The sequence below is a fragment of the Fusarium poae genome, chromosome 4, assembly GCF_019609905.1.
Source record: "Fusarium poae strain DAOMC 252244 chromosome 4, whole genome shotgun sequence".
In the NCBI taxonomy this organism is placed as follows: Eukaryota; Fungi; Ascomycota; class Sordariomycetes; order Hypocreales; family Nectriaceae; genus Fusarium; species Fusarium poae.
In genome coordinates, this window is record NC_058402.1 from 21070 (window position 1) to 42663 (window position 21594).

Consider the following 21594-nt stretch of genomic DNA (forward strand, 5'->3'; position numbering starts at 1 on the left):
CTTGACTAAAACTAAGAGCTTTATCTGTTCACTGTTGGCAAATGTAACCAATCAAGCGAGATTTATGAACTGGTTGTTGAAAATTGCAAATTCGGGATGTTGAGCCAGTCATATAATATTCATCCTAGTCTCATGAACAAGGTCCATGTATATATAGTATGACCTCATGGAAATCACCAATTTACTGTAGGTATGGCATGTAAGGAGTACCATTCTCCTGTGCCTCGCGGTACAATCTTTTGTTTTCCCTCCAGAGGCAGTGCTTAAGGGTCAAAGCAAAGATGATACAAAGACTACCCATGAGAAACATGAGGATAAATGCCAGGCGGTATCGAGGCTCATTGGAGTCAATGAAGAAAAATGGCGCTATAACGTTACCAATCTGACTCAGAACGTTATAGAGGGCTACAGAGACAGCCTTCTTCTCCGGAGTACGGGCTAGAGTCGTAGACAGCCACGTCTGAATCAGAGGGTTGGCACCGAACAAGCCTCCGATAAACAGATATGAAGCTGAGTATCGAGGAACGGTCGCCGTTGTAATCATGCAGATGACATAGCCAGCCAGACCAACGGCGATAGGAGTCGAAAAATGCCATCCACGCTCTCCAACACGATCAGAATTCCAAGCAACAGCAATGGACGTGGCGGCAGCGACACAATAGGGTGGAAAAGTGAGAAGAAGTGCCGTGATCCTGTCATAGCCCAGACCACGGACAATGGCTGGATAGAAGTTAGAGAAACCGTAAGCAGCCGAGATGGCGATATTAACTCCAGTCAGAAGCCAGAACTTATAGTCGATGACTGTAAGCTTAACACCAGTCCAGATGGTAGACTGGATCTCAACTTCGGAGACTCTATCGGCGATAATTCGGATCTGGGCAACCTTGCGCATGTCCTCAGTCATAGTCCACAGGGCACTTCCACTCTTAGACTGAGGGTAGTCAGGTAGTAAAAACACAGCGGCAAAGGCAAATGCTGACCCAAACAGAGCCAAAACAATAAAAAGCCATTGCCAACCGGCGACACCACGTGCACCCTCAAGTGTAGTGAAGACTGCTGCGGCGATCAGACCTGATAACCCGTTGGCCAGAGAGACTCCAGTGGACATGATGGCAATGCGGACCGCGATTTCTCGACGGGTGTACCAGCTGGACATGACATAGATAGCCTGTGATGAACAAGGCGGTCACAAATTAGCTTTTGCACTCTGTGTAGGGACATGCTATATTGCATTTATCGCTGGGAAATTTACTCCTGGGAAGAGGGGTGCTTCAACCAAACCAAGAAAGAAACGAACGGCCAAGAGACCCTCGTAGGTTTTGACTCCAGCAACGGCAGCCGAAACACCAGACCATAAGATGGCCATACCGGGAAGGTACAGACTCGGCCGACTTGCCAATGATCATGTTGGAGGGAACCTGACCGAGAACATAGCTGTTGAACATTAGAGGAGATAATCCGAGACGAAGTCGAGTTTGCACTTACCCAGCACTGAGGATAGACACAGCAGATCCAAACTGCGACCCCACTAATTGAAGATCTTCATCAAGAGTACTTAGACGGGCTTGCCTAGGTGATCAAATGGTTAGTTCCAGCATGAAAGATATAATGGTCTTGGTTGGTGATGACTTACCCAAGGGAGGCTCTGTCAAGGTAGTTGAAGACATAGAGAAGCCAAAGCGTCGGCAAGAGGGTCATATCAAGCCGGCGAACAACCTTCTTCTCCAACTCTTCCCAATTTGGGATTCCGAGTTCGGCAAAGGCATGGTCGCGAGCAGATACAGGCGTCGAATCAGCATCGACATGCTTCATACTGCCTTCTTCATCGTGCTCCACATTTATAACGTTGTCGGCGTTCGGCGCTTCGCTCTTATCATGGCGCAATGAAGCCAGTCTAACAGCTGGCTGTGTCGCCGAATCAATACCGTTGGACGCCATTAAGACTTGACAAAACAGAGACGATAAATATTAGATTGATTGATTGGTCTGTTAGCTGACGTTGAAAGCTACTCTGAATGCAATACAAAAGAAACGATGATCGTGGCACAACTCTCCTTATATGTACGAAGATCTTCGCCGTGACAAGAGGTTGTTACCCCACAATGGAGAAAACCCCAGGTTTCCCCGGATTCCCCAGGTTCCCCAGATAGCTAAGGTTGATTGCAAGCTTAACAAATAATTTAGTATTCCCGCCTACCGATTGGCCTTAGGGGGGTTGACAACGTCGTCAAGCTTTACCGTATGGGGTTTCGGAAAACAGCCGAACCGGCGAAAACCCGTAACGGTAAAATTGGCATCGAAGTATTTGTACCACGCCGTGCCAAGAAACGGTGCAGCCATATCGCCGAGGCATTTCTCGGAAGCCACAGTTTCCCCACCCGACTAGAACATAGGCACCTACCTACACTGCAAGTAGCCGACGGTACGTTACGCTCCCTACCAATTATCACAAGGCAACGCAAATCGACAACATGAGTTTATCTTCATCCATTGTGCCGTTCAGCACTGCCACAGGCGTGACTCAGCGTGAGAACGACTTGTGGAGCGCCAATCTCCACAAGGACTACTGCGTAGGTGCAGGTTTGTCACGCCAAAACCACAAACGACAAAGCGAGAAATAATAGTTGACATGGATAACAGTACCAAATGGCGGTTACGTGGCGAGCGTGATGTATCAAGCTGTGCAGAGTCATATTCGAAATCTTGCCCTACGACAAGAGATCATCTCAGCTCAGCTTCAATATGTCAATCGCACCCAGATAGGTGAAGTAACTATCGCCATAGAGAAAGTGAAAATGGGTCTCGCAACCTCTACCTTTCATGCAACTCTTACTCAAGGCAATGACTCGTCAAACTCCAAGGCAAGGAAGTGTGTTCTTGGCTACTATGTGTGTTTGGCTCCGACAACAGACAGCCTGACACTTACTACTGGCTGGAAACTCCTCCCTCCAGCCCCGGCCATTGATCTAGAGCGAGCTGCGAAGGAACTGGACCCAAACTGGTCGCTGGAGGCGTCCCGTATCCAGATCTCTCACTTGGCATCGCTGGGATTTGTCCGCGCCGTGGAAGGAGCCTTTGAATCGTATTACAGGCGACAGCCCGACCGCAAAGGACTTGAAGACTCGTGGATTCGACTAACAAGCGGTGAACGCTTTACCAACTCCACATTGTCCCTTGTTGTTGATGCGAAGCCCTACGTCGTTGAAGGCTGGAGACCGTTACCAGAGGGTGAGAAGAGTGAGGCGGAAGCAGTACCTTTCTCGAGAAATGATCCATTTTGGTACCCAACTCTTGTGATGAACTTGGACATCAAGAAGATATTGCGACAGGAGGGGGTAGAATGGCTTCTCATCAGGACGGAGGCAAGGAAGATTGAACAAGGGCGGCTTGACTTGCAAGTTACCATCTTGGATCAGGAAGGGGATCTTGTTGCGCTTGCCAGTCATGTCAACTTGGTACTCTCGGCATCCCGAAATCTGGGGGCCAGAAATGTGAAGGAAGACAAAGGGAGGCTATGAGTAACAGACCATATGTGTTAGTCAATTTAGTTGGCAGCAGAAAAGTTGCAATCAGAAACGCTGGGGTATAAAAACAAAGTAGTCTAAGAGCTATAGTCTAAAGAGCATAAGTTGACCTAATAATTTTGTCTCCTGTGTTTCCAGCGATCAATTTGTCCAACACCCTGAGGCCACTTTGGCAAATGTATTCTACAATACCTGAGCAACAACTGACACTTGGTCTAAGAAATTGAAGCTGTGATTGAAACACCGGATTCCCTCGGAGTTCTGCCGCGGGTTTTCACCATGGAGACAATTGATGTGACATGCCAAATAATGTGAATTTTTGTAATACTACTGAAAGTGACTCTTCCCCGCCTACCCCTCACATATTCCTCCCTCCAGTCACACTGATCACCTGGCCAGTTACGTATGAGAAAAGAGGGCTACAAACAGCAAGAACAACCTTGGCTGCATCTTCTGCTGAGCCAGGCCTGCGTAGTGGGATGTCCTCAAAGGAAGATTTGCCATCCCGGCCAGGAACGCCGAGCTGGACCTTTTCGCCGCCTGGTCCCGTGATAAACGCCCCTGCCTCTTTCGCTTGAGTTAGGCGTGTCTCAATGTAGCCGAATGCCACCGTGTTAGCTCGGACGTTGAACGCAGGGCCCCATTCCTTTGCGATCGTCTTCATCAGTCCAGATACGCCGGCTTTAAAGAAGGCATAGTTCGACTGGCCGGCGTTTCCGTGAACACCTGAAGTTGAAGAGATGCCGACAATGTTTCGCTGCTTTCCATCTTTGACGCGAAAGTATGGGGCTGCGGTGCGAATAAGCTGGAACGGGGCAGTCCCGTGGATATTCTCCATCGCAGCCCATTGTTTATCAGTCACCTTGTGCACCACACCATCCCAAGTATACCCGGCGTTGTTGACGATGATGTGGATTTCCCCTCCACCAAACTCGGCTGCGCGCTTCACTAGCTGGTCGATGTACTCTGCATCTGTTATGTCACCGGGTACAGCCAGAGCTTGGCCTCCGGATCTGGCAATGTCTTCCACGACGCGTTGTGCATTGGCTTTAGTACGGTAACAAGAAGTGTTAGCATGATCGACCTTGTTCATCTCGAAGCTGTGTTTTCTGAGATCCTTCCAGGGGCTGAGCAATTGTAACTTACCTGAATCAACATCGCAAACGACTACTTTGGCACCCTCCTGGGCGAACAGGCGCGCTGCTTCAGCACCAATTCCCTGTCCACTCCCCGTTATTATCGCAGTTTGTTGCGCAAGAAGACCTTTTGGGTAGGTAATATGAGATGCGATTTGAGCTACACGTTCAGCCATGATTGCTTAGGTGAATTCTTCTTCTTTGATGAGCCAAAACATTAGATCTCGACATCAGATTGACTTTAAAACCTCATTCATGGATCCCAATGTTTGATACAAGGCGCTTTGGTCCTAACCACTAATTGTCAAGCTCAGTCGGCGTTATGGGTACGTTCGGCGTTTTAGACACACACTCGGCGATACCGAAAATCCCCCGGAAGGAAACCCGTGTAGCGTACGCACTCTCTCATTATAGCCGTTTTTCATTGTATATGGGTAGTTAATTGACAGTGGATTGGCTCTGATCGTACGGATGATGCTACTGTAGTAACGTTGTTTGATTATCACCGGAGGACACCTCTCTTTACCCGCTTACCAGATCCAAGCCGAGGTACAAGCCTTGACCATGCCGACCATAATTGAGGAACACCTAGGGACTTTCACTAAGCCGAAACCGAAGCGACAAGAGCCTCGAAAGAGATCGCCCAAGTAAGTCGCTTAATGTATGGAAGGGAACACAGACCAATCGCCTCCCCTGTAAAAGTATTGTAAAGACTTGGCTAACAAGTTGGTTGTGCCGCCGCCTAACCAGAGGGCATGTCTATCCTGCCGAGCACGAAAGGTTCGCTGTGATGTAGCATTCGTGCGTGACTCTTGCACAAACTGCGTACTTGATGGCAAACAATGCGTGGTCAGTTGGGGCCGCCGTCATCAACAAAAGTAAGTTATGCAGCCTCGGTCGATAGCGTATTATGCTAAACGAACCTGCTTGCATCAGAAAGCACTCTGAGAAATCTGATGCATTAGAGGAAGACGCAGAAACAGCTGGCCAACGTCTGATAGCCCCCAAGGAACATGGAGACACACCTGCAGTCTTGTCTGGCGAAGGCCTTGGGACGCCAAAACCGACAGAGGCAAGACCTCGTCGAACTTCACATCATGACCACACTCAAGCCCGACCCGAAATAACATTCGCATATTACCCCTTCCTCTGTATTCACAATCTGAGTTCTCTACATACAGACGATGTCAAGTATCTGGAGTCTCAAGGATGTTTCAAAGTACCTGAAAGCATCTGCCTAGACTATCTGATCCGAACGTTCTTTCGTTATGCTCATCCAATTTTCCCTGTTATCAATGAAGCAGAGTTTTGGTCAGTCTACGATCCATTAGCATCTGATGACAACGCTACTCGGCTGCCTGTTATACTAATTTCAGCCATGATGTTCGTGGCGTGCAAGGTAATCTTGACCCTGTGATCGATTATGGTAATTCTCTTGACTAATCGTCATAGTACGTGGAAGAGTCTACCCTTCAAGGCATGCAGCTTGGTTCTGCACATGACGGGCGGGAGAGGTTCCTTCGGAAGACCCAGGTGAGTTCCATATCTCATGCCAAACGACAGTTAGTCATATATGCTAAGATACCTTTGTAGCTTCTCTACGATCAAAGAACCGAGTCTTCAGCACTCGTACTTGCTCAAGTTTCTCTTCTGGTTGCACACTGGACTTCACAGAGAAGCTCAGGATCCGGCAGAGAGAGTACTCAATGGCTTCGTCGGGCGATTCATCACTCCCAGGATGCTATGTCTCAGGCCAAGCTTTGGAGCTCGCTCGGAATTCGCTACAACCAAAGCAACGTGAGACGAGTATTGGGATGTTGCATACTCAGCGACTGTATTCACAGCTTGTACACCCGACGGCCACCCATGATGCCTCTCGGTATGGTCGAAGCAGAGAGGGATTATCACGTGCTTTCTCGAGCCGACTTATCGCATGAGATTGGACGCTCTCGAGTCTATGGTGTCGAGTACAAGCAGAAATGGATCGAAACTCAAGAACAAATGTCCGCCCTTGTCAATATCTTGGGGAGAGTTCTGGCTCTTGTCTACCCACAATCAGGTACGTCTACGAACAGAACAGTCTCGACACTCAATGGAGACGCAAATGAGTTCATGGATTGCAAGAACGACCTCAGAACATGGTATAATGGGAGTTTCATACTTGTGACCTCTGGACGGGATTCTGCGTTGGGCTCGCCTGTCAGCCCCGATGATGGGAGAGAACATGGGAGCTCACAGCATGACCCTGTAGAGCTGCTAACAAACATGATGTACATTCATTATGAGTAAGTGGTCCTTCGAATAGAATATATACAACCCTTGGTACTACAGTAACTAACGTCAGCTATCAGGACTGCTATGCTGGCGCTCTGTCAGAGCGACCTCCTGCGCTACGCAGCGAGTCTTCGCGCGATGTCGTCCACCTCTAGGCTGCTCGAACACTCTTTTTTCCGTGAACAGAAGCACCATTACCTGAATTGCATCATCAATATGACGGATCGACTGTCGGATTGTTCGCTTCACCAGTATCTATCCCAGGTCCCCGAAACCATGTGAGTAGACATCGACTTCACAACACCAAGTGATCAGCAACGCTAACGCACGAATAGGATTTTCTGCACAGCGCTCCCACTTCTTTTGCAACTACTCGACTTGAAAGCCCATCTACAATCATCGCTATTATCGAGCCAGGAAGTCTTGGGAGTACAGTCTTACCCAGTCTGGGTGCAAAGGGTCATGGAGTGCTTGAAACTGCACTACAAGAATGATCTTGACTACATACTACGAGCATCCAAGGCTGTTAACGACAGCCTTGCTCAAAGTCTGCACGAGAGCCAAGAAGGACAACCCATCTTTGATCGGGAAGACGATCGCTCTCAAGCACAGATGAGTAGCTGGCGCGATCTGTTGGACAGCAAGCCTAGACTTTTTGCTCGTCTCATGGAAAGGCTTGACACTATTATCTCCTGGGGAGGGGAGTTGCCCGAAAGAGGCATGGGAGCTTCATTGGATGACTGCCACTTGTGGACTGGCTCGGCTCAGACTCGAGGAATCCAAGATGTGGATGTATCATGGGCATTAGCCACTCCCGCGTTTTCAGCTACATCTCGGAACACCGAGCAGAGGTCTCTGTCTACATCACATGAGGATGTGACAACAGCGCAGCTGGACTCTGACACAACGTCAAGCTTCCTTAATCCGAAAGGGTCACATGAAAGCTTCAACAGTGTCGTACAATCTTACCTTAACGATACATCTGAAGAGACATGTTCACCAGTATCCTTGAACCCTTCTCAAGGATTTTGGACGGAAGGAATCGCGGATGATGGAAGACATGGGTCGGAATATGTTTCTCTCCGCGAACAGATTAGACCCGCAGTGGTCGACTCCAATGATGCGGATAGCATGGTTTTGGGAGGTGGACCGAGCGATGACTGGATAGATACATTGTTGGAAAAAGAGATCTTGGTACAAGACAACAACGCGGGTCGGATTGTTGAAGAAATGGATATAGATACTAAATAGTTACGCCGTAAATTGAATTGTTCAAGTAATTTAGTTCACGATTTCAAGGTTGCAGATTATTTGTGTATCGTGTAGTATCCCGTTGGTCCAAGTCATGCTGCAAAGCCAATTGGGTGGGATAAAGAGATTTTTGAGACAGACGAGATATAACATCTACGGGACCATGACCGATCTTTCATTCTACAAAGGGACATATTTTAACAAGGTATTGCGTACGATTCTTCATGATCTTACAAGTGACTGTCTCCGGGGAAGATTCAACGACTTACGATGTCATGGACGTCATGGATGTGATAGTGTGAACCCAAGATGAATACTCAGTATCGCGAATGTTACTATTGTATCTATAGCTTGACCTTTGCCTGGCGGGAATTGAGGCGAGAATGAACATAACTAATCTGCTGGAACGCTCTCAAAGCCTCGCCATAAAGCTCTCCCCTCAGTAATCCGTAAACCCCCATCTTTGCCTTAGACTTGACCTTGTTGGCAAGCTGCAATGCACGATCCAGCATCTCCTCTGGCGGAGCGACCTCATCCAAAACACCGTCCTCCAATGCCTCACTTGAAGTGAACTTGTTTAGGGTTAGGGTGTCGGTTGTTTCTTGCGACTCATTGTTGGCCCCAATAGTTTGTCGGCTCCTCGTAGCAACCACTCGGTCGCATTGAGCCAGTCTCGGCCTGCTTGAGATACTGCTGTGAGCAGAGCTCCGGTCTATGCCCGCGGAGATTGCAGGAACTTCATTATCCGATCGGAGCATTCCGAATGTTTGACCTCGCGCAATATCCATTTCCCAGTGCGCAGGTCGAACTCTTGACAGATGAACAACGGGTGTGGCACTGCACGAGTACTCCTACCCTGGATGGCCTGCACCAAGATGGTCGAGTGCCTTTCGTGACGACGGAAAGCCAATCTTGCATCGAGAATGCAAAAACTTAACAATTTCTATGTTTAATAATATATCTTCATCCAAAGACTGAAAGTCTCATCCTACATAGTAATAGGATATCTAGTGCTTGATGTTTATGTAAACCAAAACAACGTAAGCTATTCTAGGACCAGAAACACTAAAGATAACAAAAATGACGCTATGTAATATTTCTTGTTCTACAGATTCTTGGTGAAATTGATAATGGCATCAGCCATAGCCTTTGGTTGTTCCGGCGCCAGAGCATGGCCAGCATTCTTGATAATCTGCACCTGAACACGGTCGTCAAGATACTGCTTCATAACATCTTTCACAACAACGGCGTCGTATTCAGCCTGTAGATCCAGAATCGGGACACTCTCTCCAGCAGAAAAGTACTCATCAACGGGCGTATGCATGCGTGCGTACGCCTGAGCATCATGGGTGGCTTCACTCCATCCGTCACGCCACAGTCGTGGGTTGCCTTCAGGTCCGAAAAAGGCTGTTTGCAAGTACTCAAGACGTTTGGACTCAGGGAGCGACATATCGCCAGAGCCGTCAATTTCCGTGCGTAGCCGACTGAACGGCTTCTCGGTCGATCCCGGAGGTAGCTTGCCTGCTGAGGCGGCTGCCATAATAACGCCCCGGACGAGGTCTGGACGATCAGCGGCTAGCATACGCGCTGGCATGCTACCCCAGGCATGACCAACTATGACAGATGGGCCACATTTGATGTGGTCGAGCACCATAGCAACGTCGGCGGCGAAGTCGTGTATCGTCAGCTTGTCCATGGGCCCATTACTCTTGCCGATGCCACGGGGCTGGGGGCGGATAACGCGGTAGCCAGCTTTGGCAAGGAATTCGGCAACGATGTCGTAGTCATTTGCGCCACGAGCGAGAGAGGGATGGATAACGATATCGGGACCAGTGCCTTGGTCAAGTGCCTCAATGGTAACGAGTCCTTTTGTGACTGTGAACGAAGATGGAGTAGTCATGCTGACAGTTGTGCAGTAATATTTATGTGGTGTTTCAATGTGTGTGTGCCGAAGAGGGGGTTATGAGAACATAACATGTTTAAGTTCGCGCTTCAAACAGTCAGAATAAATACGTACGTACTCGGCATTCGGTATTTGCGGGGTTAAACAACACAGGAAGAAGAGAAATGCCACTTTCAGTTAGTTCGCTGCATTTGTATCTTCCGGGAACCAACCAAAGTAATCTCGAGTATCATCTTTTCATTAAGTCTCTTCCATGATAAACCTCACTGGCTGTATAAATATCTTCAAAATGATGTCTTGTCAAATCTGGCTTGCAATATTGATATGCATTGAATAGTGTACATCAGCCTGCAAACATTTCTAGAGACCCGAACCAGCTATATAATTCCATTAAACTGGATGCCATTCACAGTCTTGCCTGCACTAGACCTCCTGTCCTTGACTTCTTCCATACTTGTACCTTGGGGATCTTGTCATATCCAGGGCTGGGTATCAGCTCCGGTCCCAGGAGCTTCTTCTGCACCTTTCCTGTGGCACCCTTTGGAAGTTCACCCTCCACGATCCTCAAAACAGTTGGTAGCTTATACCCAGCCAGCTGACCCCTTAGATCACTTCGAAGCTGATCAAGGGTGACGTCTGAAGCTTCCACGTTCTTCACGGCTAGAACTGCGTCGACACGCTGCCCAAATTCTTCGTCCTCAACGCCCACCACCATGGCCTCATTGACGTACGGGAGAGCCAAGCACGCACGCTCAATGTCCAGAGATGAGATCTTGTAACCACCAGACTTGATGATGTCAACTGATGCGCGGCCAACAATGAAGTAGAAGTTCCCTTCACGCCTTGCAATGTCACCGGTCTTGTACCAGCCATCAGCATCATGAGCGTTCTTGGCTATCTCCGGCTCCATGAGGTACCTGGGTTGCACGTTAGACAGAGGGAAAAGGATAATAAGACACAGTACTTACTTTGCAAACATATTTGGTGTCTTGACCAATAGCTCTCCCTCGGGTGAGATCTTGACCTCCACTCCTGGTATAGGTTGACCAACGCTTCCCTTGGGAATGCCCCGAAGATCGACAGACACGCGGATACAGCCAGGAATCTCGGTAGCACCATAGCGAGCGAGGATAGGTCGGCCCATCTCAGCGGCCCAGAAGTCCTGCACATCCTCCTGCAAAGCACTTGATCCACACAGGAATGCCCGGAACTGACCAGCTGACTGCTTGTAAGGGATCTGCTCATTTTCTGGGAGCTGCTCAACAAACCACTTCAAGCGCATGTAGATAGTTGGTACGGCAGAGAAGATAGTGAGACCACCTTGTAACCAGCGCTGCATGGCAGTGGCTGCGTCAAACTTGCCATGGAATTCGATGCAGGCGCCTACATTGAGAAAAGGGAAGAATGATGTACCCAAACCAGTCTGATGGTGGACGGGCAGTGTGTGTAGGAGGACGTCTCTGTGTGTGACCCCATAGCTATCACCGACGGTGATGGCGCCCTCGTGCGTATAGGTCCGTCTCAAAACCACATCCTTGGGCTTGCCAGTTGTTCCAGACGTAAAGATGACTACGCCGGGAGCACTGGGGTCTTGTGGTGGGTTGGAAGATAAGGACATTTCGGGTGGTTCGAATCGAGTCGTGCGAGGTAGGTTGGGTAGAATGCTGATCTGTGCAATCCCACATTGCTGCGCTGATTCTTGGGCGAGTTTCGTCGTCGCTGAGTTGGACAATATTGCCACTTGTTGTGACTTGGTAGCGTAGTAGACAATCTCTTCCACAGGTGCTGTTGGGACTAGATAGAGGCAATCAGTCAGTCAGTCAGTGTTGATATGTAACAGAACAGGATACACGTACACATGGGAACCAAGGCTGCTCCCAGCGCAAGTACTGTCAGTACAGCAACTGCGAACTCATAGCCTCCTGCGGCCAGTACACCCACATACACCTCCTCGCCATGGTTCAACTGGTCGATGACTTGAGAGGGCAATGCTGCTTGCACAACCTCTCTGAAAGCCAGCACTACATCGAGCAGCTCTCCATACGTCTTAGAAACGCCAAGCTCTCGGTCTGTAATTGCAATGTAGTTTCGATGTGCGTGACGCAGGAGCCTGGTGAACAATGGGTTGTTGGGCAATACATGTGGACCATCGTGAAACGGCACCATCCGTGTGCGATCCATATTGGCAGTAATAGAATCCATGACTGTGTTGAGATACTTGATCTTGTTGTATCTATGTTGTTTTCTGTTTAACACGAATGAGATAATACATCTTCATTGTCAAAACTGACTTAATAAGAATGGTTTACTTGCTGTCCGACAGTACGTCTGTTACTTTCCTTCATTTGCTTGTCCCGGACGGACCCGGCGTTAGAAAATACCGATATGGTGGGGCCAAGACCGAAACTCCGGGCCCGGTCCACATTGGTCGCTCGGCGTTCGGCGCTACGGTTGAGTTAGTGTTTCGGAGAAATGGGTTAACTGTAACAGACTAATCACTACTGAGACTACAGCAACTAATTCGACACCGATGCAAATAAATTACCGCTTGAGTTTGACTTTGGGTAGAGAGCCACAATCCATCCTCCTTAGCTTACCACGAAACCCACATCCATATCCCCAGAGTGTCACTTGACACAATATCGCAGCAATGTCAGTCATCGAGGTTGTGTACAATGGCCCAATTTCTGTCATAACACTCAACAAACCCAACAAGTTGAATGCTTTGACCAAAGATGAATTCTACCAGCTCGCGCGCACACTTCAGGAAGTCAGTACACATGACGAAGTGATAGCGACTGTCTTGACAGGCAATGGAAGGTTTTTTTCGGCGTAAGTAGCTTCTCCATCTTTTTGCAAGTGCTGTTAGTACAATTATTGACACGTGCTTGCAGTGGCGCGGACGTGTCGTTCTCCAGAAAGACACCCGAGGGCACAGACTTGTATCGACATAACCTGACCGTCACAGTAGCCAGTAAAATGAATCTTGCACGGGCGTTCTATACGCACCCGAAGATCTTGGTGGTAGCCCTCAACGGTCCCGTAGTTGGTATGGCTGCTGCACTCATTGCTTTCGCCGATTTTATTTATTGCACGCCGGAAACATATCTCTTGACACCATTCGCTAGCTTGGGCCTGATCAGCGAAGGGGTCTCGTCGATCGCTTTCGCAGAGCGCATGGGAATCTCAAAAGCAAATGAAGCTCTGATCCTGTCGAAGCGAATTGCCAGCAATGAGTTGATTCAAGCGGGTTTTGTGAACCAGATATTCGATTGCCCCGCGGATTTATTTCGGAGTGAGGTTCTAAAGGAGGTCAAGGAAAGGTTTCACGATGGTTTGAATGCTTCAAGCATGTTGGAGATTAAGAAGATGATTAGACAGCGATCGAGACGGGAACTGGATGCGCAGAATGTTGATGAGGTGTTTGGAGCTCTGGAAAGAAACGTTCAAGGCATTCCACAGAAATAGTTTGAGAAAATGAGGAAAGGACTCAAGAAGCACAAGCTATGATCGAACGACGGATCAGTAACTATATACACTATCAAATATCATCTAGGGGTCGAATAGAAACCCATCGTTGAGAATCAATTCTCTACATGCTCGAATTCAATCGTCCCCATATCAAAAGCATCCCCCGGATCCATAAACTGCTCGTCATTGGTATCTAACGCATCGCCCAGAGGTTGTATTGGCTGTGGCATTTGTTGTTGGATGTCCAGCGAGGTTGAGGACAGCTGCTGGCTCAAAGTATTCCATATACGGCAATAGCCAAGGTCTATCATCTTGAAGTACTCTAGGGAATTCTGACTGTCCATCCGCAATTCGGTTGTAGAGTTGTTCATTCGTTGCTGTCTCTTCTTGATAGCATTTTGGAGAGCTCTGGAAGCTCCAATTGCTGACCGCCAGCGCTTTGAGAGTTCCGTGAGGGCAAGTTGCAATACCTCCAGATCTGGCTGCACTGCATCCCACAGTCGCTTATCAGGCATGACAGACACTAAAGCCATGCTTGAGATGAGGCAATACCGAGTACTGATCGGTGCCAAAACTTTGATATCGTCCCTGGCCAGGAAGTCTTCAAAGATACGAGCCACAAATGATGCAGCCAACGTCGCAACCACTGATAGTGATCCCGCCGAGTGTTGCATTCGAGAAAGCACAATTAAACTAGTGAAGTATGGTAGGTAGAGCTGGCGAGCTGGTAGGTTGTGGCTGCTTGCGAAATAACTCTGTGGTGGCTGATTGCTGGGTGCAACCCAGAGCTCTTGAGGTAGACTCGTTGTCCAACAGCACAAGGCATTCACGATGTAGAGCCTTTTTGTTCGGGACATGTGTCGTCTCATGCAACAAGATGATATATCTCCAAGTATCTGGCAGATACTCACCCAAGACGAGAAAAGTTGAAATGCGAAGAGGGAGTCGGGGAAGTCACTCGCTATCGGTGCCTAGACATCGCTGTCGTCGAGATTTATGATCCGTGGTCTACCATGCGCGACCGAGATCAACGAGTCTCTCACCTGTGCCATTGTCAGCGAACCCCAAAGAACAAATCTGGTCGTGTTGCTTACTACCAAACTCCACCACAACCTTCGTCGAATTACCCTAGATGGTCCTGGAGGGGATTCCCTGTGAAGACCAATCTGATGGGCGATGCCGACTCCAATTTTGAGCCAGAAACCACTGTTGTCAAACGAAATATGCTCAGGAGCCTGCGGGTTGTACCATTGAAGCATCAGTGAGGCCTTGATGGCAGACAGCCCATTCGTCTCTACCCCAGACCAAAAGACTGTTTTGGCTCTGTGATAGAAGTCATCCGACGATGCAAATGCAACCACTGAAGGCGAATTCGTGACCCGACTGCCAGCCAACCATAACGATTGGGCCAGAAGCAACGAACTCTTTTCTTGTTCAAAGCATGAAAGGGCTTGAATATCCTTTGGTTCCAGCACAGGTGTCCACAAGTTGCAGTAGTCCAGAAAAGCACTTAGCAGGCTTTGACGAGCGGCTTGGGGAGGTATGTCGAAGGCTTTCCAAAGAGCCAAGGTTTCCTTCTGCGTGTTAGCATGAGGGCCTACCTTGATCTTTGCTGGCTCGAATGCACGAGCACTCGTCTCATCGATCTCATCATCGTCTGCGACATAGTGGCCTCTTCCAATGTAAGTGGTGTCCTGACTCTTTCAGTTGCATATCAGTATTGATCCAGATCGAGTACAGGCGTGGAAACATCATGCCTTCTCTGCTACCTAAACGGGGAATGGCTGGGATCGTGGTCACTCTTCATCAAGGTGGTCACAAGGGAGGGAGCTAGACAGCAAAAGAATACGTGACTCACTGTGGATGGGGTCTGATACACAGGTTGTCCCACCGGCATCTCTATCCCTACTTCAGACGCCTGTGAGACACTCTGTCGATTCTCATTACCGTCATTTGGACTACTATTATCATTGTTTTGTCGAGTGATTGGGGCTGTTCCCGCGCGACGACGCTTTCTAGAGCGCGGACTGAAGCATTGTGTCAGCCTGCTCTGGATGAACTTCTATCTAGGTATGGGATACCCACACGCACTCAACTCCAGCAGCCTTGCATGTTACATAGCCGTTTGATTCGGCGTCAGCTTCACAGCGGACCTGGAGATTGTTAGCCTGTCGACGTATCAAGTCACATCCATATGACTGAACCGGACTGGACCCAACAAGGGATGATCATCCGGACCGAGCTCTTTGGGTACATGCACTGACCTTGCGATTGTGACAGAGTGTACACGCGAGCATTTTCGGTAAAGCGCCGGTGTTGTTGTCACGATTGTACGGGCCAGGAAAAGTGACGCAGAAGAGCTTCAAGTTTGGACATGTGGACTTGGGTCATAGTTCCGAAACGCCGAAACGCCGACCAACTTGGCCTAGAATGGAAATAGCACGAGTTAGTGGAATGTGGCGTGCAGAGTGGGCCACCCAATTCTTGTGCTGACATCCAAGCTCTCACAGTTCGGTCGTAGTTGAACTTCGACTAAATGAGGCGACAGTGGAAAGAGTTAATTAAAAAATATCCTCACCCTCATTTGGAATATATCAAGTCAATATTGATCAAACGACTTGTCGGATATTGGTAGGGACATTTGATCAGTACTGAATTTCACAGCCCGATGGCGCATCCTTGTAACGACCTATGCAAGCCTCTTCCCGCTACTCGGTATTTCGCCGAATCTCCGGCGGATTGAGCTGGGAGTGGACAGTACCCTTGAGACATCGAGAAAGCCTTGCCCCTCACCAAGTTGACCTGCATTTGTCTGCACAACTCTGTCTTTTATTTTGTGAGTCATCATGGCCTTTGTGTGTGGATAGGATGTACAACTTACTCATGTAATCACATCCGATTGAATGGGCCACATCATCTGGGAGTGACATTGTTGATATCAATGGACTATGCACAGTGAAAAACGACCCCAGCGTTTTGATGAATTGACAGAAGAATTGGCACCAGAGACAAGTCAAACGATCGCCGTTTGAATCTCAATGAAAATTGAGTCTTTCTTTAGTCCGTGACTGTTCACATTGAATGTCATAATGACTCTGTCTCTCGCTCAGCAGCCAAGAGTCATACAAGTCAAGTCAGAGAAGGAAGGATAGAACCAATGATACTTGGAGAACATTTATCATCTATTTGTTCTACTCAAGTGCACAATGGTGAAGAGTCCACAACGGCAATAGCATTCGTAAAATTGATTCCGTCTGACATAACTCCAGTCAGACATTCCACCATGTCAGTTCCCAAGATATCGAGTCAAATGAACCATGGTTATCCCCAACCCAACAGCTCACTCAACGTACCGCCACCGCTTTGGCAAGTTGTTGGCCGATTCGTGCGCCTCCATCTTCTTGTTGAGTCTCTTGACATACCACTTACAGACAAGGCAACCAACGATACCCATAACACAGCCTGCAATGATCAAAATGCCACCGTTCTGATAGCGAGGTTCTTGGGAGCGAAGCTGGACTGGTCAACATGAGTTTGAGATGCTAATACGGGAAGACTTACGAAAAAGTATGGTGTGAACCAGTGTGAGACTGACGCGATGCAATTGGTAATAGCAACCAATGCACCACGTTTTGTACGAGGTCGAGCGACGTTGGTAGTTTCCCAAGGAATGTGAACCGGACGATCCACGACAAAATCATCTTGGTTAGTACCTGCAATTGCTTAATATTCAATGTCGATGGACAATTGAATATGTCAAAGTCATGTGATCTTAATGTGTCTTATCGACTGGGTCTTATCGGTTGGTTTTCTTCTATCTTATCGTATCTATCGATACTGGTAATATCTTATCATATCTTATCATGACTTATCGCATCTTATCGCATCGTATCATATCTTATCCCACCACTAACAACTCCGTCAATTGAACAGCCGTCTATTCACCTCCATGTAGCATTTCTACCAGTTCAGTCTTGAACAATTCATGATAAATAATTTGATATAGTACAAAAGTGCATTTAGATATGACAAAGGATCAAAAAGCGGTAAACAACAACTACAAAATCGTCTGGTCATCCCAAAGGAGACCAGACCGGAGACGGATAAATTTCTCGTTTCAGACCCTTCCGTGGAAAAACTACCATTTCTGTCTCAGGTTTCCCAATGTCCGCTCCCGACAAGGTAATTGCGGGCATCCAATTCCGAAATAACCGGAACATCCCAGCATGGCCCAATAACAGATTGAGCAAAGAGCCGCTCTGTTTCAGCCTTTAGTCCCTAATATCGCCTGTCATTTATCGCGTAAAACATTGACAACTCTTTATATATATATCTTGGCCTGTCCTTGGCAGCTTGGCTTTTCTTGTTCGGTATTCCATTCGCTTTCTATTCTTATTCTTTTTTTATCCTTCCATATCCAATTCACCATGCTTCGCCAAATTGCTGTTGCTGCACTTTCTGTGCTTCCTCTCACTCTCGGCCAGGTCGCTGAGGATTTCGAGAGTGGTTGGGATCAGGTAGCTTGGCCCACTTATGCTCCTGACTGCGACCAGGGCGGAAAGGTTGTTCTTGACAAGACAACTGGTCACAGTGGTACCAACTCTATCAAGGTCACTGGTGGCCCCAATGGCTTCTGTGGACACAAGTTCTTTGGCACCAATGCCATTCCCAGTGGTGATGTCTATGTCAGAACCTGGATGTAAGATGACTCTCAACATGTGCAATGTTCACCCACTGACAGCTTTGCAGGAAGTCTGAAAAGACCCTCGACGATTCCCACGTCACCTTCATCACCATGCCCGACGCAGCCCAGGGCAAGGGCAAGCACCTCCGCATCGGCGGCCAGAGCAAGATCCTCATGTTCAACCACGAATCCGACGACGCTACCCTCCCCGATCTCTCCCCCGATGGCATCGCCGCCTCCAAGAACATCCCCGCCAACCAGTGGCAGTGCCTCGAGTACCACCTCTCCCCCGATGGCACCATCGCCACTTGGCTCAACGACAGCCCTGTCAAGGGTCTCGTCTACAAGCCCAGCGAGCCTTCCTCCTACACCAACGGCTGGAAGAACAGCAACCCCAAGCCCAAGATCCAGGGTGTCTACTTTGGCTGGGAGTCTTACAGTGGTGCTGCCAACACTTTCTGGTACGATGACATTGCTGTCAGCTCCAAGCGCATTGGTTGCGCTGTCAAGAAGTAAGGGCTTTGAAGGAACACTTGTATATAGGGTTGGATTAGGACGTTGCCAGGTGCAGCACTTCTTTGTATCTATTTTACCACAGTATTTATCTGTCAAATGCAAAACTCAGTGATGTTTTGTCTTAATCTCATAGTGGTGCTTTCAACACGTGCTTGTGCAATGTCATTCTCTGAACTTCAACCGTCAAAAATGCAAGTGTATTCCATAAATTGAACGAGTGTATAACGACAGTAAGTGAGTTGAGTGACAACGTTTAGTACCCCTCATAACGCTTATCTAATCTGGATCTGGGCACAATCTCCCAAGTTATATCAGGACTTAACTGATGGGCAGCAGAAACAATAGCATCTTCAGTCCCAGTATAAAATAAAGTTGTCACAGAGCTATACTCTAAAGCACGTAAAGTGGCCAGGTATTTTTATCTCTTATGCTTCCAGTGTTCTAATAACCTGAGAGTCGATTGACCCGGTCATTACCGGTAATCAAGCTGGCCCGGACCGGACTTGGCCGGTTATAGTGCCTCTTACCTTGTACAATGTCACGTTACTTGCATCTGGGTTATCTCATGATTGGAAGATAGCGATACTGGAGTTGTACTGACCCACTCTAAATCGACCTTTAGGTGCTGGAAAGCTTACCTGATCTGCGAACGTTGTGCCGACTAACCGATAAGCTATCGTTCAAAGATTAAGCTTATTCGCTATCATGGGTGGTTGAGAGCTATGAGTATGCTTATATCTCGCGTGACCCCAGGAGTAGTGGTGAAACCTCCAGCTGATGGCCGTCTTGACATATTACAGAACCTCGACATTTCACTTGACTGAGAATGACTACGACACAAGACGACGGTATCTCCAACCTCAAAAGGAGCCTGGATGTCTCGGACACCAAAGCCGAGATCAACGCCGATGAGTTGCGTCTGGCGCAAATGGGTTTGTCACATGATTACTGTTTTTTTTCGCATCGCAGTCTTGCTGATTCTTAGGAATCAGGCCATACACAAGAGTTGAACCGCCACTTCAGTACTCTAAGCTTGATCGGCCTTGCCTCTACGACAACTATCTCATGGACGGGACTAGGTCTGGGCTTGATCACTGAGATCGGAGCTGGAGGTCCCGGTGCAGTCATCTATGGGTTTATCTTGGTAACGATCTTGCAGTGCTTCCTCGGTGCCTCGCTAGCTGAGTTTGTTTCCTCGTACCCTACTGAAGGCGGCATGTATCATTGGATTGCAGCCGTTGCTCCGAGAAGAGGAACTGGAATCTTGAGCTTCCTCACTGGATGGTTCAGTGTTCTTGGTTGTAAGTCATCTCGAGGGTCAAGCACAGAACGAGGACGTCTCAGCGGCTAACAAAGAACAGGGATATTTACAACCGCATCTACCAACATCATCTATGCCCAAATCTTGATGGCATTGATCGCTCTGTACAAGGCCGACCTCGAAATCAAGGCTTGGCAAACCTTTATTGTCTACCAAGGCTTGAACCTACTTACCGCTGCCGTTGTCATGTTTGGGAACAAGATCATCCCAGCCTTGAACAAGTTTTCGCTTTTTTACTTACAGATCGGCTGGCTTGTTGTACTGGTTACTGTGGTTGCATGCGCCCCAACACATCGTGATCCTGAATTCGTTTTCAGGACTTGGATCAATACAACGGGTTGGCAGAATAACGGTATTTGCTTTATCACTGGTTTGGTCAACCCTCTATATTCTCTTGGTGGTCTCGACGGAGTAACCCACATTACGGAAGAGATGCCCAATGTACGTTTTCCCACACTAGGTAAAGAACGTATAACAAAGAGCTAACCAGAGTCTAGCCTTCAAGGAATGCTCCCTTGGCCATCGCTATTACTCTGACTATCGCTTTTTGCACCGGCCTCACCTATCTGATCAGCCTCATGTTCTCGATCCAGGATTTCGACCAGTTAACCACAGGCAACACCGGAATGCCTCTTGCAGAGCTTTTCCGCCAAGTCACCCAGAAGACCGGAGGTGCCTTCGGTCTCTTGTTCATCCTTTTCATCGCTCTCGGCCCATGTGTTATTAGCTCGCAGCTAAGCACTGGTCGAATCTTCTGGGCCTTTTCCCGTGATGGAGCTATTCCATTCTCCAAGGTGTAAGTCAATCAATAATATGGCCTGACAGTGCCGTAACTGACCGTCTTCTAGCTGGTCCAGAGTTCACTCGAGCTTGAAGATTCCTTTCAATTCTCAACTGGCCGTCACGGCAGTCATTGCTGCTCTGGGATGCTTGTATCTCGGCTCCTCAACAGCATTCAACTCCCTTTTGGGCACTGCTGTTACCATCAACAACATCTCGTACATGTTCCCAATTCTCACCAACTTGCTTACTGGTAGGAGGAACATGCACAAGGGTGCCTTCCACATGGGTCCAACCATTGGCCCCATTGTGAACACTGTTACGGTGTGCTGGCTTACATTTGCAATTGTCTTTTTCTCCTTCCCGTATGTCATGCCCGTTGAGGCTACAAACATGAACTATACCTGTGTTGTTGTGGGTGGTTTGGCAATTCTAATTGGTGCATGGTGGTTCAAGGTTGGTTCTGAGTATACCGAAAGAATGATGAAGGCCAAGGAGGAGTGAGACCATCAAGTTTTCCCTGTTGTATAGATTGCATTTATGAGACAATTCTATACGTTGAGTTACTGTAAGCCAGTGGAGGCATATGAAACTTGCATTTTTAGAAGCGTATGTAGGACCACGACGTTGTCAGAACCAACACTCAGCCATGTCTATGTTACCGAAGTATCTATCTACGAAATACAAAACTCAACTGTTTTAACTCCCATGAACGTTATTGGCCCTCCGATGTC

At 48.2% G+C, this 21594-nt stretch overlaps 12 protein-coding genes across 12 annotated transcripts; 5 read left to right on the forward strand and 7 right to left on the reverse strand.

Moving 5' to 3' along the window:
• Window positions 1-181: 181 nt before the first annotated feature.
• FPOAC1_010139 (uncharacterized protein) lies at window positions 182-1938 on the reverse strand (the record flags this gene model as incomplete). Its single annotated transcript, XM_044854534.1, has 4 exons — window positions 182-1168; window positions 1353-1434; window positions 1486-1569; window positions 1634-1938. 4 exons carry the CDS (start codon window positions 1936-1938, stop codon window positions 182-184), a joined length of 1458 nt encoding a protein of 485 aa, XP_044701847.1.
• Window positions 1939-2471: 533 nt separating this feature from the next.
• FPOAC1_010140 (uncharacterized protein) lies at window positions 2472-3518 on the forward strand (the record flags this gene model as incomplete). Its single annotated transcript, XM_044854535.1, has 2 exons — window positions 2472-2580; window positions 2641-3518. The coding sequence occupies 2 exons, from the start codon at window positions 2472-2474 to the stop codon at window positions 3516-3518; spliced, it is 987 nt and encodes a 328-aa protein (XP_044701848.1).
• A 364-nt stretch (window positions 3519-3882) lies between these two features.
• On the reverse strand, window positions 3883-4836 carry FPOAC1_010141 (uncharacterized protein; the record flags this gene model as incomplete). Its single annotated transcript, XM_044854536.1, has 2 exons — window positions 3883-4571; window positions 4671-4836. 2 exons carry the CDS (start codon window positions 4834-4836, stop codon window positions 3883-3885), a joined length of 855 nt encoding a protein of 284 aa, XP_044701849.1.
• A 388-nt stretch (window positions 4837-5224) lies between these two features.
• Window positions 5225-8185, forward strand: FPOAC1_010142 (uncharacterized protein; the record flags this gene model as incomplete). The annotated part of the gene is made up of 7 exons (XM_044854537.1): window positions 5225-5307; window positions 5413-5538; window positions 5597-6059; window positions 6113-6193; window positions 6254-6945; window positions 7012-7212; window positions 7270-8185. 7 exons carry the CDS (start codon window positions 5225-5227, stop codon window positions 8183-8185), a joined length of 2562 nt encoding a protein of 853 aa, XP_044701850.1.
• Window positions 8186-8529: 344 nt separating this feature from the next.
• FPOAC1_010143 (uncharacterized protein) lies at window positions 8530-8973 on the reverse strand (the record flags this gene model as incomplete). Its single annotated transcript, XM_044854538.1, has 1 exon — window positions 8530-8973. The coding sequence occupies one exon, from the start codon at window positions 8971-8973 to the stop codon at window positions 8530-8532; it is 444 nt and encodes a 147-aa protein (XP_044701851.1).
• Window positions 8974-9290: 317 nt separating this feature from the next.
• Window positions 9291-10085, reverse strand: FPOAC1_010144 (uncharacterized protein; the record flags this gene model as incomplete). Its single annotated transcript, XM_044854539.1, has 1 exon — window positions 9291-10085. The coding sequence occupies one exon, from the start codon at window positions 10083-10085 to the stop codon at window positions 9291-9293; it is 795 nt and encodes a 264-aa protein (XP_044701852.1).
• Window positions 10086-10494: 409 nt separating this feature from the next.
• FPOAC1_010145 (uncharacterized protein) lies at window positions 10495-12290 on the reverse strand (the record flags this gene model as incomplete). The annotated part of the gene is made up of 3 exons (XM_044854540.1): window positions 10495-11005; window positions 11057-11882; window positions 11945-12290. 3 exons carry the CDS (start codon window positions 12288-12290, stop codon window positions 10495-10497), a joined length of 1683 nt encoding a protein of 560 aa, XP_044701853.1.
• Window positions 12291-12738: 448 nt separating this feature from the next.
• Window positions 12739-13556, forward strand: FPOAC1_010146 (uncharacterized protein; the record flags this gene model as incomplete). Its single annotated transcript, XM_044854541.1, has 2 exons — window positions 12739-12920; window positions 12983-13556. 2 exons carry the CDS (start codon window positions 12739-12741, stop codon window positions 13554-13556), a joined length of 756 nt encoding a protein of 251 aa, XP_044701854.1.
• A 116-nt stretch (window positions 13557-13672) lies between these two features.
• FPOAC1_010147 (uncharacterized protein) lies at window positions 13673-14416 on the reverse strand (the record flags this gene model as incomplete). The annotated part of the gene is made up of 1 exon (XM_044854542.1): window positions 13673-14416. The coding sequence occupies one exon, from the start codon at window positions 14414-14416 to the stop codon at window positions 13673-13675; it is 744 nt and encodes a 247-aa protein (XP_044701855.1).
• A 114-nt stretch (window positions 14417-14530) lies between these two features.
• Window positions 14531-15856, reverse strand: FPOAC1_010148 (uncharacterized protein; the record flags this gene model as incomplete). The annotated part of the gene is made up of 6 exons (XM_044854543.1): window positions 14531-14602; window positions 14654-15136; window positions 15161-15259; window positions 15418-15586; window positions 15645-15712; window positions 15824-15856. 6 exons carry the CDS (start codon window positions 15854-15856, stop codon window positions 14531-14533), a joined length of 924 nt encoding a protein of 307 aa, XP_044701856.1.
• A 2130-nt stretch (window positions 15857-17986) lies between these two features.
• FPOAC1_010149 (uncharacterized protein) lies at window positions 17987-18759 on the forward strand (the record flags this gene model as incomplete). Its single annotated transcript, XM_044854544.1, has 2 exons — window positions 17987-18258; window positions 18309-18759. The coding sequence occupies 2 exons, from the start codon at window positions 17987-17989 to the stop codon at window positions 18757-18759; spliced, it is 723 nt and encodes a 240-aa protein (XP_044701857.1).
• Window positions 18760-19585: 826 nt separating this feature from the next.
• FPOAC1_010150 (uncharacterized protein) lies at window positions 19586-21364 on the forward strand (the record flags this gene model as incomplete). Its single annotated transcript, XM_044854545.1, has 5 exons — window positions 19586-19691; window positions 19752-20060; window positions 20121-20521; window positions 20578-20876; window positions 20929-21364. The coding sequence occupies 5 exons, from the start codon at window positions 19586-19588 to the stop codon at window positions 21362-21364; spliced, it is 1551 nt and encodes a 516-aa protein (XP_044701858.1).
• Between the last annotated feature and the right edge of the window lie 230 nt (window positions 21365-21594).